Source organism: Poecilia formosa, unplaced genomic scaffold (genome assembly GCF_000485575.1).
Source record: "Poecilia formosa unplaced genomic scaffold, Poecilia_formosa-5.1.2 Scaffold175, whole genome shotgun sequence".
Lineage (NCBI taxonomy): Eukaryota > Metazoa > Chordata > Actinopteri > Cyprinodontiformes > Poeciliidae > Poecilia > Poecilia formosa.
In genome coordinates this window covers 1,289,644-1,309,988 of record NW_006800114.1, presented here as the reverse complement: position 1 = coordinate 1,309,988, position 20,345 = coordinate 1,289,644, and the positions used below count along the sequence as shown (strand labels likewise).

The 20,345-nt window shown below is 40.3% G+C and overlaps 1 protein-coding gene across 1 annotated transcript; it reads right to left on the bottom strand.

Moving 5' to 3' along the window:
* Positions 1-162: 162 nt before the first annotated feature.
* Positions 163-20,345, bottom strand: abcc4 (ATP binding cassette subfamily C member 4 (PEL blood group)). Its single transcript, XM_007565429.2, has 31 exons — positions 20,115-20,345; positions 18,632-18,742; positions 16,690-16,810; positions 15,910-16,134; positions 15,705-15,794; positions 14,194-14,357; positions 13,416-13,541; positions 10,965-11,214; positions 10,115-10,222; positions 9,898-9,987; positions 9,527-9,718; positions 8,491-8,585; positions 8,330-8,416; positions 7,945-8,041; positions 6,256-6,456; positions 5,593-5,730; positions 5,481-5,518; positions 5,300-5,409; positions 5,073-5,219; positions 4,912-4,991; positions 4,540-4,690; positions 4,345-4,464; positions 4,161-4,271; positions 3,978-4,078; positions 3,067-3,258; positions 2,851-3,006; positions 2,248-2,337; positions 1,854-2,026; positions 1,592-1,697; positions 734-868; positions 163-663 (listed from the first exon to the last, which is right to left on the bottom strand). The coding sequence occupies exons 1-31, from the start codon at positions 20,186-20,188 to the stop codon at positions 574-576; spliced, it is 3,969 nt and encodes a 1,322-aa protein (XP_007565491.1). The 5' UTR covers positions 20,189-20,345; the 3' UTR covers positions 163-573.

The window sequence follows — 20,345 nt, the reverse complement described above, 5'->3', positions numbered from 1 at the left end:
TAGCAACCTTTTCTAGCTGGGTCCAGTAAAGTGTCTGAGTGTTAGAAATCAACACCTGAGGTTAAATTTGCAAATATATTCAAGTTTTTTCACCATGCAGAAATGACATGCTCAGCTTGGTTGGGTTTCCTGTCAAGGTTTTAAGAAGGACAGAGTTGAAAACAAAGTAAAAAATGATTTTTACTGAAATCTTCAACATATACAAAGTTCAGCTTTGGATGCTCATTTTGTGCAACAATGCCAACAGTTCTTACAGCATCTTTGGATAAAACACTTTAACAACTAAAATAAAAACTGCTGTAAAACACAAATAAGGCACTTTGAAACAATCATAAGACCACTTCTTTAAGGCACCTCTACATAGAAGCCGCTTAGAACATAAATAGAAAACATGTAGTGTTCTATCTGAACAGTTTCTACACAAACCAGCAGCATTATGTGCAAACGGTTGCCTGGCAGCGGACGCCGGCCTCCTCCCTGCAGTGGGTCGGTGCTCTCTCCGGAGAACAGAGCTCCTCGGCCTGTGCCCTCTCTGGACTCTACTGGTACCGAAGCAACTTTACGTCTCCCGTCTCATAAAGCCGTTTCAAAGATGACCAAGTTGACCTCGGCTGTGTCTGCGTGTCCGTTCACCATGCTGGGACGGCTTCTGCTGTCGTAAGCCTGGAGATGCATTTCAAGTCAGTCTATTTTCTTACTTGTGCCTGGCTTAACTTTTATGACTCAAGCTCACCCTTTTGGCTGCTTCCAGTAGCGCTGCTGCCTCCTGTTTCCCAGTCTGCTGCACCATCTTGTAGAAGATGCCTTCGGTGTCCTGCAGCAGAATGTGCGGCTCGTCATATGCGTGGATCTGCCCCGCGTCCAGAACCTGCAAATGAAACCACACACTCATCACAAACAACATTTGTGTAGGGAACCCATACACCTGGAATTTACACAACACAGTTTTTATACATGAAAAACATCAACGGATGATCCGACTTCCTCTGCCACAAGGCAGTAGGACTACAAAGTCCTACTGCAGAAATACACCGCTCAACCAGAAACAGCCAGTCAGAGCCAGGAAGAGAGCTTGCTTTCTGATACCAGGAGATAAACGGTTTTCTAGTAGCATTAAGTTGTTCCTCCACCATTAGCACAGCTTCAGCAGCGTGATTGACAGCACAAAGACCCTCCTCCTGGCTCTGATTGGTTGTTTCTGCAAATGACAGTCAAACCACAGAGAGGAAGCAGAGGAGCTGAATTTTTTTCCACAAATTATCTCATGTTATAGGGACATTTATTTAAAAAAGTTTACAGTAATGTAATGCCAGGCAGACATGCACCTAAAGCAATGCTATTTGACTTGAGGAAAAAACCACCTTTAAAGCAACATCTCTGCTCCAGGCAACACAAACTGGAAACTTTCACTGTCATCCAGGTGGTAATTAATCTTCAGCAGAAACTGCACAGACTCCAACTGTCTCTTTGTTTCCGTTTCTGTTACCACCTGCATATAATGCTAACTGCCAGTGGGAAATCAATATAAACTTTATTGAGAGTTTGCTGCTGATGAATTTTGAACCGTAGTTTGTGTGTAAAATGGCCTCACCAGTATCCGGTCGCTGTCTATGATGGTGTTGAGGCGATGAGCGATGGTGAGCACGGTACATTCCCTGAACTTGTCCCGGATGGTTTTCTGGATCAGCTCGTCTGTCCTGTGACAACAGCACAACATCCCAATGTTACAGTTCATGTACAAGAAATTAACCAATAAATTTTGATGACTTGAAGTAAATTAAAAACATAACTTGGACTATAAATGGACTAAATACTGTTTTAATTGAATTGTAGTGAATGTACAGCAGCTCTACCTGGGGTCCACGTTGGCCGTGGCTTCGTCGATGATGAGGATGCGGTTCCTCCTCAGGATGGCTCTGGCCAGACACACCAGCTGCCTCTGACCCACACTGAAGTTGGAGCCGGACTCGGCCAGAACCGTCTCCAGCTTTCCAGGCAGCTCCTCCACCACGGACTTCAGCTGCACCTGAAGGAAACGGACGTCAGCAACTAAAACACAGAAGCTTCATTTACCAAAGACTCAGTTCACTAACGGTAAGCTCTGGCTCTAGACTGAATGTCTTAGTTTGGCCTCTAAATGATGATTTTTTTTATTTTTTATTTTTTGCAGCATAATATTCATTTTTGGATTCTAATCAATCATATGAAACATCTTGGTCATGTTTGAAACAGGCAGCTGGTGCTGACCTCTCGCAGGGCGTTCCACAGTTCTTCGTCTGAGTGTTGGTTAAATGGGTCCAGGTTCTTCCTCATGGAGCCTGTGAACAGCACCGGGTCCTGGAAACAAAACCAACTGGGTTCACAAGTCACAGAAATAAGAACATGTTAAAAATCCACCTGTGGGAATTTAAACCTTAGAATAAAAGCTTCTAACATGTTCACAGCAAAACATGGTGGTGGCAGCACCGGATTGTCTTTAAAGACGGGGAATATTCTCAGTTAATGAGAATATAGAGCTCAATAGAGGACAAACATACAGCCCAAGGGACAAAACTTGTGTGTAAGAACGGCCCAGTCAAAGTCCAGACCTGAATACAGTTGAGAATATTTGGCAAAACTTCAATAATGCTGTTCAGATGCTCTCCATCTAATTAGGCTGAGCTTTTAGATTAATCAAGAACCTTCTTGGTTCCACTTGTCAAAGCTGAATTTTTGTTAGCAAAACAAATTTTGATTCCACTTCATTTATTCTAATGTGTTTGACATAAAATACTGATGGTGGTTTTAATGTGGCAAATGGGGAAACGATTCACATGAGTGTACATGAGCTCAGTTCCACTTTGAGCTCACCTGAGGAATGATGGACATCTTCTGGCGCAGGTCATGGAGGCCCAGGTCAGAGGTCACCACCCCGTCGATGTAGATTTTCCCCTGAGGTTCTGCCAGGCGGAACAGAGCCGAGACCAGAGAGCTTTTCCCAGCTCCGGTTCTCCCGACGATCCCGACCTGACAAACGAAGGACGCTCAGCTTCTATCCACAGCGGCTTTAGATAACAAACCTCTCACCTTCTCTTGGGGCCGAAACATGGCCTGGAGGCCATGCAGGACCCTGGGGCTGTCGTCACTATAAGAGAAGCTGACAGTGTCAAAGGTCACCAGGCCTTTGCTTGGCCAACCAGGAGGAGGACGCTTCTTTGTTTCCCAGGGTGCTTCGCTCTCTAGTTCAGTGTACTCCATCACTCTCTCCACTGAGGTCATCTGTGGATGAAGTTCACACCAACAACTTTATTGCACTTTTTTTAATTAAATGTGATGGTCTCTGCCTAGTTTATCCTTACTAGATGCATTTGATGCATTAAATCTGTATTTTCTAGCGTTTTTATTCATATCTGATCATTAAAAGTTTCTTCATTTTCCTATGTCAAAGTTATTCCCTATTGGTCAATAAAGACAGCATGATGCTCCCATATGAGACTCGATGATCTTCTATAAACTGAGTCAAAGAACCAGTATTATGCATCTTCCTGCCACATAGTGCCATTTTATAGCTCTAACTAGGTTACCTTCAGTTATTATAAAAATACTATATAAATATGACTTGAAATAAATTTAACTTTGTAATTTAACGCATTGAAATTGGGCCTCTGTCTCTTTAAAAACCACCGCTCTTTTTAAAACTCTGCCTTCAGGATTTCGTCACATCTCTCCTTTGTTAACCCTTTAACAACGTTTCTACCAGCACTGGTAAAGGCAACAGCACAGCAGATGTGCAGTTCCACCAGGTGTTTGCTAATTGCTGTTGGCTCTTCTGATGCTCCAGGTGTTTTGTACAGCTGAATGGTTGCCACAGCAGATTAGAGGATTTCTCAGATGTATACAAGAGAACCAAGGAAACACTCCAGGTGTGTTTTTGATAAGGGAATAACTTCATAACATGATGTAAAGCTCAATAACTTCTACTTTAAGCGGTGTCTCACCATATTCTCCACCTCAGCGCTCTGCCTGACGCCCCACTGGAACATTCCCATCAGAGTCACTGCATAGGACAGAGCCAACCCAACAGAACCAGCATCCAGCTCTGATGGCAGAAAAAGTTCTGAAGGTTACACTCTGGTACCCTCTAGTGGTATAGAAGTGCAGGTTGATCGACTCTGGCTTACGGTCTCTTAGCAACAAGCAGCCAAAGGTAGTGATGGTGACGAAGACGGAGCACATCCCGTCGAGGCGAACGGCGAACCAGCGAGACGTCGTCAGGAAGAGGAAGAAGGCCTCTGTTCACAACCACAAAACGTCAGTACAAAGGTTTGAGATCAGTGGACGTAAACATGCAGGGAGAGGCAGAACCTGAGTGGAGGTTCTGATGAGCATCAAAGGCGTTCTGGAAGCGCTCCTCCGCTCCAAAAGCCCGGATCGTCCAGAGGCCCTGAAGGGACGACGACAGGTGGGAGAAGACGGGACTGCGAGCTGCACGACACGAAGACTCGTCAGGGAGAAGCAACAAAATGGCAAAATAAAACTCAATCCATTTGAGACGCCTACTGGTGGATTCAAGCCGTTTGACATCTCTGGAGGTTTTCAGGAAGTAGCGGCGCAAGAAGAGGAACAATCCGAGGAGAGGCACAACCGGGATGAGGATCCATGGGATCACAGACGCTGCCACAGCGATCACACCGAGAATCTGCAGGAACACCTAAAAATCACAGCAAACGTGTTCACACCCAAACGTCAGTGTTAGTTGAAGAGGATTAAAGCTAGAGTTCATCATTTGTTTGTTAAATACAAAAAAAAGTAGTAATAAATACTAATAAAAGTACTAATCGTCACTTTTATTGTCGTCACTTTTAAATCACAAAATATCGTAATAAAACTTTAGGTCCATATCTCCCACTCCTCCTGTGTGTGTGTCCTCACCTGAATGAAGTCGGTAAACGTCCAGGGCAGCATGGAGTCCACCTGGCCGATGTCCTTAGAAAACCTGTTCAACACTCTTCCTGAAGAGACGCAGCAAGTGAGAATGTAACATTCAGTTCTCTTTGGATCACAAAGTGTTTAATGAGGCTTTCTTCGCTTACCGATGGGGTTGATGTCGAAGAAGCGTACGGGCGCTCTCAGGATGGCGTTAAACATGTTGTTGTGGAGGCTCTGGGCAGCTTTGACCAGCACAGAGAACAGGATGATGTTCCTCATGAAGCCAAACAGGATGGTGGCGGCAGTGAGACCTGCAGGAAACCAGCAGGACTCTGATCAGCAGGAAGCAGACAAACAGTTAAAAAACAGGGCAGACTGTGAAGCAGGTTACCTCCATAAACACCCAGATAGAAACCTAAATCCAACTTTGTTGTGTTGGTGTTGGTTCCATTTGCAGCCATACTGCTATTAGTGCTGCTTAGCTTGTCTTGCTCTCCTGCCCTAAAACATGGCAGATTAAATGAGGAAACGGCTCTGTTAGCATCAGGAGGTGAACACAGAGAATTCCTTACCAGTACGCCAGCCACCAGTCTTGCATCACATACGATACCTACAATAGAAAGCATGATTACTTACTTGTTTTGATATTTCCTAATATAAATGGCTGGGTTGTTGTTGCTGTACCTGAGCCAGGAGGTTAACCAGCACGGCAAACAGCAGGACGACGACGTTGGCTCCAGCTCTCAGGTATTTCAGGTACATTTTCATCCCGATGGTTCCCTGAGCTCGACTCTCCTCCGGTATCACCTGGACCGCCTCCGTCTGGCAAGGAACACCAACAAGCATGATTACCATAGATATAACTTATTTTAATGTTATCTTAAAGAGGTTCAACAATAAGGAGAGCATTATTGTGGTTTAATTAATAACACGTGTGAAAATGAAGCTGCACTTCTGACTCTTCACACAAACAGACCAAATGTGACCAGAAGTCATACTAGACAAAGAAAAAGAGGACCTGAAATTAGAGAAGCAAAGGGCAAATGCATGTAAAGCAGCAGAATCAGCTGCTGTGTTCATGGTAGCGTGCGTTTAAAACCACAGCTTCAACACTCAGTCATTTGACTTTTTGTATTGAAAATTAAAAGGTCAGTTTTAAATTTTCCATCAAACAAAAATGTTACTAAAACTCTCCTCTAAACTTCTACAAAAGTAATTTAAAATGTCTGAGTAACTAAACGCTAAGATAAGAAACACTAATGTGAACCAGCTGCACAAATAACTCCCATCTTCTCTGTGGAAACTTATGGTGGACCACTAGGGGGCGTAACAGACCGCTGTACCAACCGGTAAGTGATCTCCATCTTTGAGTGAGTTAACCGAGGAGTGCTGGGAGAGAGCTGACATCTCAGACAGAGTTCTGCTCCTGGGAGAAATGTCCTTTGGAGACTGCGGCTGCTCTTCTTCCTCTTCTTTCTTCAGCAAAGAAGTGAAGTCCAGTCCGGAGCGCTGCAGCTCCGTGTAGGTTCCCTTTGCCACCATGTGGCCCTGATGAACACACACAGCCAGAGTCGTTTATGGACTGCTGCCAACAACTACACATCTCAGCAGCGAAATACAGGCTTTTATTTATAGCTTTCTATTTCTTGCTTTAGAAAACCCCAAATCATGGCAACCCAAACATCTGTTATCGTAACTTTTCACCAACAGGATGAGGGTTTGTGCAGGCTCCATCAACTCAAAGCTAAGACTTCTTAAGACCTTTAATAGTGGAATTTCAGACCTGTATCTGTAAAGAAATGCACTAACTTTGTCCAGCCAGCTAGCAAGAAATTTGAAAGAAAGCTAGCTGGCTAGCAAGGGTATGTTAGCAACTAGTTAACAATAGCCTCAACAGTCCTGAGTCACAGAACACAATGAAGATACTAGTGTGACTCAAACTTTTGCCTGATAGATAATCTTGTATGCATAAAATATGCAATATGTATTAGTTCTGTTCATACAAAATTTAAGTATTACAGGCCAAATTACTTTTATAAAGTAGTTTTAGATGTTTTAAGACCTTTATTTCAAATAAGAGTTTAAACTCTTTTCTAAAATGAAGGCTTTATAATGTCTTAAAATATCTAAATACATATCCAATCTAAGACATTTCAAGGCCTTTAATTTAGATACGAGTTTAAACTGTCTTAAAAGTTCTGCTGTGCTCCACACATTAATTACATTTTTATTAGCTTCCCTAAGGCTGGTCGTTTGTAAGGCCAACTTACTTTGAATTAATTTAAGACATTTTAAGGCCTTAATTTTAGATGAGCGATTTATCTAAAAGTAAGGCCTTAAAATGTCTTAAATACATCTCTTAGCCTTAAATATGGATATTGAAGGATGAACAGACCCTGTACTGTATCCCTGTTTCTTAGTTAGAAAGAAAAGAAACACAAAGACATGTGGAAACATGAGCACAGATATACCCTATGACCTATTGGAACAATTCAAGTCAGTTGAGAAACCTGAAACTGCGGTGCTTTGCAAAAGTATTCAGCTTCTTCAATTTTGCTGATTCAGTTGATTTTGAAAAAAAAAAATGTAGCAAATGACTGTAAAACAAGAGAAGACATGGTTTAAAAATGAAAAGAGCACTTTTATTAACTTCCCTAAGTCGATACCTCTTAGCCTGAGTTAAAACTCACGCCCTTCACTAACCTGTCAAAGGAGTTTTCCACAAGCATTCACTTCAACGTTCAGAAACAAAGCTACAATTGATCTGAATGATGGCAGCCGTTCCCAGCTGTGCAACAGGTTGAGATTTAAAAGCTGCTTTGATGCTTTAAAACATCAGTAAATATAATCTTCCTTCACTACAGAGCTTCCACCCTGCTCTTAATTAACACCCTGACCTGTGAACAGAATGCAGTGCAGCCAGATTTTGGAGGTCATGGAAATGTTGCTGATAAATAGCAGTTTAAGCCTGCCAGGTAGAGGAGACAAACGGGACAGGCTGTGTTCATGCAGGGAAGAGAAAGTATTCAAACCAACCTCCTTTAGTACTAGGATCTGGTCTGCAGCCTTCAGGTACTGCAGCTGATGGGTGACCAGGATGCAAGGCTTGTTCTTCAGCAGCCCACAGATGCACCTGATGACAGCAAGCAGGAATGAGAAGCTCTAACTCCAGGTTTATTAAACCAAAGGACTGTCGGCCATTGTTTAACCCTGAACAAAAACACTAAGACCTTCAAAAGGCCAATAAGAGAGGAAAGTTCCAGTAAGCACGCTGACAGGTCTCCACCCTGCTCTTTACAGCAACTTCCTCTGGCTGGGATCTGAATCAGAGGCTTTACACCCATTTCCTGTCTGGGAAATTCAGGGAATCTATTGTCCTGATTAATGAAGCGTGCAGCTGAGCAGACTGGATGGGACTCACTCTTCAAAGAGGTGTCTGCCGACCTCAGCATCCACGGCACTGAGAGGATCATCCAGCAGGTAGATGTCTGCGTCCTGATACACAGCCCTGAAACAGAACACACTTCACTCCAGCGTTTATCCTGGACAAATGCATCTCAATTCGTCCAGTTTCCTGCTTACCTGGCCAGGTTGACTCTGGCTTTCTGCCCCCCACTGAGGGTGGCCCCTCTGTCCCCGATCAGAGTCTGATCCCCGTCTGGCAGCAGCTCCATGTCCTACACATAAAGCATAACATTTAGAAGACCGACAATGACTATTATCCCCAACTTATCTTAGAAAGGGTAAAAGGACGAACATGCACAGGTTCGTGGGGATTAAACATAAAAAGAAGATTTCAACACCAACAATGAATCAGCAAATTTAAAGGCTGATCAGTGACAACTTCAAATAAAACAGAAAGTTGATCATGGTGTACAGGGCTTATCGTTCAATCGATCCGTTCATAGCCATCCAAGGTAACTCATTTATCAGACACCTCTTCCCTGACCTCTTCTTTAATCAGCCTAGCAAACATTAACAGCCCAGCTTTTTACATTCAGAAGAAGTAAACACACACAAACACACACATTGAGTCTGGGCTTTGGTTAAACCTTTCTATTAAGGTGAAAAAGTAAATTTTCTATATTTACACTGATGTCTTACAATAACGGCAGAAACTAACAATTATTTTAGTAATAAATTATCCTGACAGTCTGATTTAAAAATTGGTACATTCTGCAGATTTTTCATTTAACTAACCCTTTCTTATATAATATCAGAAATGCATTAAATGATTCAAATAATTAAATTCCTGTTTTAAAACAAGAAAATAAATATTTTATTGCCTAATATGCAAAAACACGGCATTTCTTTAGTTAATTTGAACCAGGTGAAGCTAAAACTGCTACTTGAGGAGTTGTGGGTAGAACAAACGTACAGAAAAAGTTTTCATCTTAAATGCAAAATGTATATATTTTTGCTTAATTATTGCTCTGTTATTCTTTCAACAAATGGTCTTTTTTGTGTCCGTATATTCCATTTAACGCTTAAGCGACTACTAAATTAGTTGACAATTAATCATAATTAATCGTTTCAGCACTAGTTAAAGATAATTTAGTTTGTTTGTTTTTTTAAATCATAACTTCAATACTAAAAATATTGGGAGAATCCACCTCACCCTTTTCAGAGCGCAGGCTTTGATGACTCTTTCATACTTCCGAGGTTCCAGGTCTTTCCCGAACAAGATGTTGCTGCGAATGGTTCCAGGAAACACCCAGGGCTGCTGGGCGGCGTAGGTCAGCTGACCTTTGACCCTCAGCACCCCTTTTTCAGGAGGAAGCTCTCCCAGGATGGAGCTCAACAGGGACGACTGCATGGAAATGCAAACATGTCAGGAGCTGACTGATGGCTCTGGGTCATCAGCATGAAGTAGGCTTAGAGATCTTAAAGAGCAACACGTTCTTAGAAAGTAGACTCTTAAAAGGAAGGAAGAAAGATTTGTTAGGAAGCCAATACTTTTTCACACCACTGGGAATCGCAAAGCCTGACCTTTCCAGCTCCGACTGGTCCAATCACAGCCAACAACTGATTCGAATCCAGAGAGAGGGAGATGCTCTGCAAGGTCGGAGCATCTAAATTCTGGAGGAAAAAACAAAACTATTTTTTTACTTTACCTAACTTTCCACAGAATTAAATCTCCAGCTTAGAAAAAAAGATTAATTTTCAGTTCTCTCTTGACATTTGTAAATAAACGGTGGAGTCCCACCTTGTCCCAGTAGCAGGTAAGATCATTGAGCTCCACACCAACATCCTTCCTGTCCTCCTTTGAAAGAGCAATGCTGGTTTTTGTGATCTCATCCAGCAGCAAGAACTCCTTTACCACAAGAAAGAGAAAACAGATTTTAAAATTACAAATAAAGAAGGTCCTATACAGCTGATTTAAAGGATAACAGTTTAAAACAGGATTGAACAGAAAGAACTGAGTCTGTCTGAAAGATTGTATTGACTAGATTGAGTATTTTCCTATCCAGAAATCTCTATCAACTTTAAAAACATGTTTTACCATAGACTGCATCAAATGTTTCATCTGACTTATTGTGTCCATGTACGTCGTCTTAATATTATACATAAAGTTTAAACCTAAAAGCAGCTCAAGTTTCATTTAATTTAGTCAAACTAAGCAATGAATTTAGATTTTTAAGTGTAAAATAACTTCCTGTCTCTCACTCAGGTGTTTTTTATGGACGTGGTTTACTGCAGCAGTCAGGTGGCCATGAGGTTATAAAACTACAATGAAATCTGGAGTGGAAGATAACAGACCAACAGAGCTGAACATGAGAGCGATAAAATAGTAGTGACATCAGCACTGAAACGGGACGGATCAATCTTTATGAGTTCTGTCAATAAAAGCAAAGCCATGATGATTTTTTTAAAAACTGACACTTCACTGAAGCTCAGCAACAGTTAATCTATGACATGGTTACACCTGGCACACAGCAAATATCACTTTATTTCCACTCAATCAACTTTAGTTTGGCTACATGCTAAACCTTGACGCCGAATGAATGAAGTCGTCTTCTCCTTTGATTTCGGAGAGTTTTGAGTTCTTTTTATACCTGAATCCTCCGAACGCTGACACGGCTCTCAAACAGCTTTTCGATGGCGCTGGGGAAGAAGAGCGTGACGGTGAGGCGCACGGCCGTGTACAGCGACACCGTCACAAACACACGGCTGGCGGAGATGGGGTTCCCCAGCATCACGTAGATGGTGAACGTGATGAACACGATGATCTTGCTGGCGCAGAAAAACGAGGCCATGTTGAGACCTCGCAGGTAGGAGCTCTTCATGATCTTGGAGATCTCCTTCCTAGGATGACGAAGAGACATAGTCGGATGGTTTAGGCAGATTAGAGTCGGCTTGGTTAAGCAACAAGACGACAGAGACCAGTACTGAAGTTTTGTTGAAAGTAATTTGGACTGTCCATTGCAATAATCAGAAAAAAACTTGACTTCTTTCAGGATGACAGTGTAATTTCAAACAGGTACCACAGGAGAGAGCAGGGGTTTCCCCAGTTTACAATAAGACTGGTGGGCTGCCAGGCTTAACTTCCCCATGCCAAGCTAAGTGTTGTTTACTTATCTTAAATTATTTTAAGTACACCAGTGATGGTGATAGCAGAGATGAGATGAGCTAGATTTATAGTTGACAGAACAAACATATTAAAATCAAATTTTCTGTCCATGGTTGACGCACTGAACTGGTAACACTAACTTCATAAGTTTTGTAACTCTGTGCAGTTATGATAATTTCATATATAATCAAACCAGGTACTAAAATGTATGGATTCATTTTGTATGAAACTCAAGGTATTCACATTTTCCAAGTTATTTAAGCATATCTGTAAAAGTCAGATCAGTGACTAAACAGCAGAAACTTGAAAAAAAAGATTGTTGTTGAGATGGAAATAATTATTTATTTTTATCTAACTGGGCAGACTATTCATTATCTGACATCTATGTTTACCAAGAACCCACAGCAAAACAATTTCAACATTGAGTCATTTGTTAATCACAAGTTATATTATTATCACAACACTAACCAATATCAGCGCATGTTTTCCTAGTATTGTGCAGCCCTGGTGTGTGGTAGAGTTGCAATAAGTTTGTTCTCTTTGAAACAATTGTACCAATTGTATCAAAAGCCCCATTAGAAATATGTTTGTAGAAAAAAAGTGTTCCTTTCAAGAGATTTTGTAAGGGTTACATTTCATTTCCTCTGGGAATAATTTGACAAGAAAATATTTTTGAACACAATTTCAACTGAAACAAAGTAAGCAACTCATCGTCAAGCATAGCACCCTGCCTCTGAGGTCCAAGATAAAAATATTTTAACTTTAGTGCAGCCAAAACGGTCTTAGCTACCCTTTCACTCATGACTGTTGAACATTTATGCCTGGATGTTCTATGGCAGACGGCCACACACTGCTCGGAGAAAAAATACACTCCATTTTTAACAGCTTCCAAGATGTGGACCTTTATTCACAGCTCCAGGCCAGAGTCCAGCAGCAAGCTCAGCACATCATATGAAAGAACACTGAAAAGTCTCAAGCATTGTATTCTCAATGACCCGACAAGAGCCTTACTTGAGGAACTTTGCAGATTGAATGCTGTCACCAAGATTTAACTTCCATCAGCATGCCAGATGCTCAGACTGGAAACTTTAGCTAATCTTTGTTTTACCACTTGGGCACAATCAGATCATGTACAGAGCAACAAACATTGATCTCCAAACCCTTACATTTATGAAAAATGTTAAAAACACTGAAATCATTAAAAAATAAAGCCCCTGGCATCTACTCTCTTCAATGCATCAACTTTAGTCCTGTCTTTCAAAAATGGTTTTGTTCCACCAGTGAAGTGCGCACCGGAGCAGAACACAGCAAATATGCATGCCTGTAATTAGTTCTTAAAGCTTTCATTTTCCTTTGCAATTGTAATGCAGAAAACATACAAATATACAGTCAACTCTTGTTTTCTAAGACTCTTTTACTATAAACTCACAGTATCCTTATGTGATGAAGTATATGCACGTTGCAACAACAAAAAGGTACGTAAGGTGACAGAAGAATCTCCCAACCATAAAACAATAAACACTCCCATGAAGCTTAAACCCTAAAACGGCAACAGAGAAGCATCAGCAAGTTCAACTCTGAACATTTTTCTGATGAGAACAAATCTTCACAGCTAAAAAATAACTTCCTCTTTTGTCACAGACTTTTTTTTTTTTTTTCAGAAAAGTCTCAGTGGTCACGTCTAATACCTTTCAGATTAGTCGTAATCTAGAAAGTAATTGTTGATACCAGTCTGCACTTTATTAATGTTTATGTGAAGTGTCCAAACTGGTAACTTCCCTGTGGGGACTAACAGATTATGTCTGTTGTTAATAAATAGGCAGGAAAAGCCCTAAAAGATGTCATATAATTAGCCGCACATATTTGACTAGAGGTTTTACAATTTGTGGTAGTTTGTGGAACTTGAACTGTCCATGACATTAGTTTTTGTTTTTACCTTCTGACCTCAGAGACCAGAGCAGAGAAAGGTTTTTCCCAGGCATACATCTTGATGATCCTCATTCCAGATACAACCTCGTTCATTGTTCGGATTCGGTTGTCTGTTAGCACGGCGGTCTTACTCCTAAAAAGGAAGGGTAGGACACTGAGTGTGCTGGAGATGCACTTCTGCATCAAAATGTCCTTTCTATGTGCAGGTAAATAAACTTTATAAATGACAAACTTCAGCATTTTTCTTTGGAGTTTATATAACAGTCAGACAAAGTAGCAGATAAATGTGAAGTCGAACAAAAATGATTTGTGTATTTATATTTTCATCTCTAAAAAAATCCAGAAAGTCTTGACTTTTACTTCTGCTTTGCACTATTTTTCTTTGGTCTATCAACTTGCTTTAGTTCATCCATGTGTGTGTTAGTCTGTGTACTGTGATTAGAAAGCAATTTGTAGTGTTATATTTTCTGTTTTATTTTATTATTGTATTGTATAACCATTTATATAACCTATCAAATTACTGCAGATGTGAATTAGCTTATGCTACAATCTGGTACAGCCCATGAAATGATGACATTTATGTCTGAGCCTTTCTAAATAAAGTTTATTATTGTAAAAACATAATATAAAGACTTTGATCAAGACAGCGATGGTCACTGAATCCAGCACAGAAGAATCACATCACATATTTTATAGGCTGCTTCAACATCAGCAGCAGGTGGATAGCTACATCCTAACAAGGGTCTCATCTGGTGTGTGTGTGTGTGTGTGTGTGTGTGTTTTACCTGAACTTAGAGAAGAGTCTCCCAAACATGGTTTGGGTGGGCATCAGGATCAGGAGGACCCCCATTCCCGCCAAGCAGGAGGGGCCAATTTCACCCCACAGCAGCCCCACGACTGCAGCTGCCTGAAGTGGCCCCACCCACAGAAAGTGCAGGAAAATCGTCACCTAGAGACAGGGAGTCAGTGTTGAGCTGCAACTACAACACACAACAGTAGAAAAAAAACAAATCAATCAAAGTTTCCATCAAGGTGAGAGTTTCTTCTCCCCTCTGACAAACAGGCTCAGGTCCAGTCAGGTATGAAAGCCTGACGTGCTCCAATGACCATCCCACCCACTGCCAGAAAACAAACTCCCTCACAGCGCGCTCTGCCCCGCAGATTAACAACAAACTCTACATTCCTGACAAACAAACGGAGTTCAGTGCTCAGAGGGTAATGAGGCCTTAAACGGAGACCCTCCACAGCTTGTGGTGAACAGATTGCCAACAGCTCTGACACGACCAGGTGGACTGACAATCGGGCATTCGCACGGTGGCCGGTGCAGTTTTGGGTCAAAACATTTATGTTAACCGACAACCTCAGAAATGAATCATTTGATCATTTTCTAACACTGCGCCAACCCTAGCGTATAATTTAACTTGAGCACAAACCAAGTGTTGGATAGCTTAGAGGATGTCTGTCACTGCTAAGCAAAGGCATCAACACACCTGATGAATATGGAATGGAGAACCGAAAGAGAAAAGACTGTGCACAAAAAAAAACAATGGAATGAAAAAAAAGAGAAAAACTTGCAGAATGTGAAAAAAATTACACAAATATTTGGTGAAGCTTCGACTCCTACAGGAACAGACAGTAAACAGCAACATAACGCACAGTGGTTGAGAGGCTTAGTAACAAGCAACATTCTCTAACAGTGAGGGAGGAGGTGATAACCCTGTGTCCCATTTTCCTAAATATAATAGAGCAAAATTTAAACCTGTAAATAAGTGGGAAATACTTTGGAAAAATAGCCCACATTTTTTGGTTTTATACATGCCAGTTTAACTGAAGCATTTTTTTAAAAAGAAACAAAGTAGAAATTAAATTTGTGCTTTGAAGTTGAAGTAAACATTTGAGAGTTTAATTTTTCAAAAAGGCTGCATTGTTCCTGCAGCTATTTATCCTGCTGTCAGCCTACTTTTACCAACCATTCTTCTTCATATTTGGTGCTTTATTCTTATTCCTATACTTCAGATTTTATTTGCATGCCTTTTTCATACATGTGATAAACCTTTAATACAGTTCATTACAAAAATATATTAAACTTTTTGGACATCCACCATCAACACATAAATCAAAAATATATTAATTTTCACACATCTCAGATATTAATTTGTAAAACATTTAGAAGGAAATCTACTTTGTGTTGTCAATTAAAACACATTATAATAAGGTGGAAAAGTTCAAGTGATATATAAAATATTTTGCAAAGCATTAAACCCTGAAAAAGAGACAGCAGCTCATTCTCTCATACCTCGTCAAACTTGTTGACGTCATTGGATAAAAGGTTGACTATTTGGCCTGTGGTGGTCTTTCCCATGGCTGAACTGCTCAGGCACAGAGCCTGAGAAAAAAAAAAGAAAAAAGCCATGGTTAAGGAAAACTGATCTGATCTGACAGGCAGTGCCAGGATTAAACTGCTAAATGATAATCAGATCCTCGTTTTCCCTGATACGGACCTTCCTGTAGATCATGTGACACATGGCCACTCTGATCTTCATGCCCGCTCTCTGTACGTAGTAGAAGTAGAGGTGATGGATCACTGCCAGGCCGATGGTGCAGGCGGAGAGGCCGGCTGCGTAGCCCAGAGTCTTATTCAAAGCCTTTCTGTCATCTGGATTATAATTCTCAAAGTACTGAATCACTTCCCCCAAAAAAACTGGCTGGATGACTCTGATGGTCTCCTGCATTCCAGCAGAGACAAGATGATTAAAGATAAGAAATTTTACTTAGACTTTTCATTCAGTATTTATGCAGTATTTCCTTATTAAAAAACACTTCATAAAAACAGGAAAAAAAATCAGATATTCTTTGGAACTTTGAATGTCAAGATATTGGCAAGCTATTGGTGTATTTAAGTGTTCTGCGCTGGTGCAGAGTTATCAAATATGTTTGTAATTGAGAACATTTATGTCTGCATTTGAAAGGAAAAACATTTTAAGTCAATTCAGCATTGTTGCTCTGCATCAGAATCGGCCGATAATAAACCTGATATCGGTATCGATATTGGAAGTGAAAAATGTGGATCGGTGCAAGCTTAAAAATATAGGATTCAACAACAACAAAAATGTGACTATAATGAGGAAGAGAGGGAAGACTGAGAAATAAATGGATAGAAAATAAAAAATGGATGAATGAGTTTTACACAATAGGATGCAGAATAAAGGCATCAAGTATACACTCCTATTTTCCCAGTTTGTGTCAGAACCTTGAACATTTCACACAGACAGACCTCTGACCTCTAGAAGTGTAAAGATTCCCAGCACTCCATAGGACTTCCAGTAGCACTGTATGATGACTTTGGTCAGCCCAGGTGTCCTCATCTCCTTGGCAGCTTTCTGCACCTCCTGGTCCCAGTATCTGTGACGGAGAAGAACCAGGAGCGGATGAGTCGAGGTCTATCGGCTTAGAAATCTGTGGCTCAAGATGAGCCGAGCCGAGCCTTGCCTCTGAGACGGCAGCAGCATTGCTTAAGGAATAAAGCCAGCAGTGAGTTACAGCAGGTCACAGGCAGGTTTGAACACATTAACAGTCATCAGCATTGTGCAGCCTACAGTAACACTGGTGCAAACTTTAATAACTCATCATCAAATCAAAGGTTGCACCTTCTTATAGAAGAGATTTTTTCCGCTCATTACAATCATTTGTTCCATTATTGAAACAAGAGAAGGTAGAGTGGATAAAAAAAAAAAGTTGAAATGTCAGATTTTTATGACATTACAAAAAAAAAAAGAAAAAGGTGTAAACATGAAGCTTCCAATCCACAGTTTCACTGTAGATGTACTTTAGTTTTTATTCAAGAAAAAAATTCACATATGCAGAGAATAAAGAAGATTGGGATCAAATGATGAACACATTTCCGTTTAGTCTAAATTAGTTTTAAAGAAATGTCCAGTTTCTGTGTCATTGTTGCTTTTATTGACGCATTTATGGGTGACCATCAACCTTAAACACTGTACCACAGTGTTTGCTTTTTGAAAATGAAAAAAAAAGACCATTTATTAAAGAATGACATGGAAACACAGATTTGTTCATAGGGTATATTACCATCTCTGTAGTGGTTGTAAGAAATGTCATAATCTGATATATAGTGGTTCATAGCTTGGAGGAAGGCATGAAAATTAAATGTTTTGGTCCTAACATAACAGATAATCTGTTAAGTTACCATGACTTTACTGTGCTTCAGGGGAAAAAACTGACCTATCAGGAAGTTAAACTCCATTCCCACAAATACCCACATCATAATCATCATCATCATCATCATCATCATCATCATCATCATCATCGTTGCACGGCTGATATTTCCTTCATCTGAACTGCAACGGCAGTCAACCGTACAACATTTTAACAGGCTACAAAACAGATGACAGACCTGAAATCACACGTTTTCAAGGACAACTCTTCAAGCTCAATTATCAAACGATAAACGCTTTAGAAGTTCAATATTTGGTCGTTTTTGGAGAATGAAACTGAGCCATCTTCCACATGAAGTCAAATAGCACCCGAGGAGCAAAGTAACATTTTGAACAAACACCAGTTAAAGCTGAATATGTTGAAGCAAATTTATCCATTTATCTTTTATCTTTTTACGTTAAAAAATAAGCAGGATTTGGACACATTTGACAATTTTTGCTTTCAAGCAGAACCCTGGTGACTTTGAGCCAAAACTTCCTGAGTAAGAACAAATCACAACTTCTTACCTTTACTTCTGAACAAACGTTATCCTGGAGCCTGAAGCTGCCTCCACTGTGTTTCAACATCAACATTGTGTTCCTTTGTCCCAAATCTTTATAAAAACCTTTATTGTTCAATAGAATATATAATTCATTTGAGTCTTCTCCTGCTTCATACTTTCATACAATGCAATCTTTCTAATGTTTTTTTAATCTACAGGAATGTATGAACTCTGTCAATACATTTACACTAGCAAGGGCATATTAGCAGCTAGTTAGCGGTAGCTTCAATAATCTAGAGTGTGCCTAAAGCTTTTGCCCGACAGAAATGTCCAATGAAAGCACACGAAAAATAAAAACATAGAATACACAAGATTAAATAGTCTTGTCAAGACAAAATTTAAGACAAAATTGTGAATGAAAAAAAAAAAAAAAAAACAGACTAAAGACCAACTTATTTCAAAATATTTTAAGGCCTTTATTCGTGCAGATGTGTAAATTTGTGTACCTCTGCAGCTCCTGTCCCAGCACCTCTGACCTGTCCTCATGGAGTACTTCATACATGTCTTCCTCCTCCAACCTGCGCTTGTAGCCAATCCTGAACAGAGGGTTCAGCCACCTGATGAAGAGATGAGAGGTTGAAAGGAATTCATGATTTCATTCAGCGGATTAGATCCACACCGTCTTGGAAATAAAAAGGAAACTTCGTAAATGGATGCAAAAATCCATCATAAAGACTCACAGCTATGACTAAAGATTGTAAATATTACTGGAAAATGTTGGTGAAACAGTTCTTGCTAATCTGATGGAGGCAGACCTCGGGGCACAAACCAGGGAAAATGACTCAGACTACCATGTAATAAATAGGTTTGTGTGTTTTTCTAAGTGTTTGGTCGACAGATGAATCAGTCTTTAATTCTTGTATTTTGGAGTTAAGATAACTTTACACAGCAAATCAACAGCTTGAAACTTTCCAAACTGTGTCAGATTCCCGGTGCAAAGCCTGACCCCGACTGTATGCGCTCTTGCACTAGGCCATTTCTTAAGGGTCAGCTGATATATGACCCAGACAGAAGAGATTGCCAGAGGTGAGGGAAACATTCAGTTCTCAAATAGAAAGAAAAGAGTTTTCTAAAATCAGAGAGGATCTGTCAGAGTGACACGCTATTTACACACACACACACACACACACACACACACATATATATATATATATATATATAACTTTTTCAATCTGAAAATTCTTAGAATTATCCAGGAGAGATTTTTTTCTGCATTTTGGTATCAATCGGGCAAGAAACAACTCAAATCAGATCTATAGTTACGTTTATTATCTCAAAGCCTCACAAATCAACTTTCAGCAGTCTGGTAAAATAAATAAGTAACTAAAACTAGTTTTTATTTATTTATTTCCTCCTGGGATACGTTTTTAACCCAAAGTGCCTTCTGCTCTGTGTATCGGTGTAAGAATAAAGATAGGTAAGGAAGAAACTGTAATAATAGTATAATAAAAATGGATTCTGAATGTCGTAAAACAATCCTGTGGTGATTCAGACTGCTTTATTTAGTTTAAAGACGTGTTACGAATTGAAAAGGAAAAAAAATACATACTAAAAGTTTATCAAAAAAGACACAACCCCGCAAAAAGTTTTATGAAATGAGAACCAACACAGTCATGTAAAAATTAAATAAGTTATAAGGAAGTTTAGAAGAAACTCCTTCACTGCGCCTGCCTAATCTAAAACACCTGCGCTGCGTAAAGGACGTTAATTCATTGGTTTATTCATTGAACATGTCCGGTTGTTTCTTTTACCTGAGCAGAATTCCTGCTCGCTCATAACGTTGTTTCCTCAAACTAACTTTGTGTAAAATGAATAGTGACCGCGCTGAATGCGGAAAGTCACACCGAGTCCACTTTTTAAATTCCCCGCGAAATTACTACTGATAAAAAAAAAACCGTTCACCACTCGGAGACCTCTGCGCCCACTTACCAGAAAAATATCTTGGACAGAATGTTCGCCGTCGCCGCCGGGTTCTTCTTGCCATCTTTCCGGACTTTTTCCATAACTAACCGGGAGATACACTGCGTCTCCCCTCTTTTAAAAACTGCGTACCCGGTTATCTGTCGTAACTTTGCAGGACCTGCATGTTACATGAGGGTAAGGTTACCCCTGAACGTGAGTTTACGTAACCCCTTACGTCCGGTTTAAGGTGCTGAAGCG

Bases quoted from the DNA above. Each gene is read 5' to 3' on its own strand.
- abcc4 (XM_007565429.2), bottom strand. From the start codon at position 20,188: ATGGAAAAAGTCCGGAAAGATGGCAAGAAGAACCCGGCGGCGACGGCG. The intron at 4,079-4,160 runs GTAAGCCAGAGT...TTCTGCCATCAG, and splicing joins CTGCTTGTTGCTAAGAGACC to AGCTGGATGCTGGTTCTGTT. The intron at 1,698-1,853 runs GTAGAGCTGCTG...CTGTTGTCACAG, and splicing joins ACGGCCAACGTGGACCCCAG to GACAGACGAGCTGATCCAGA.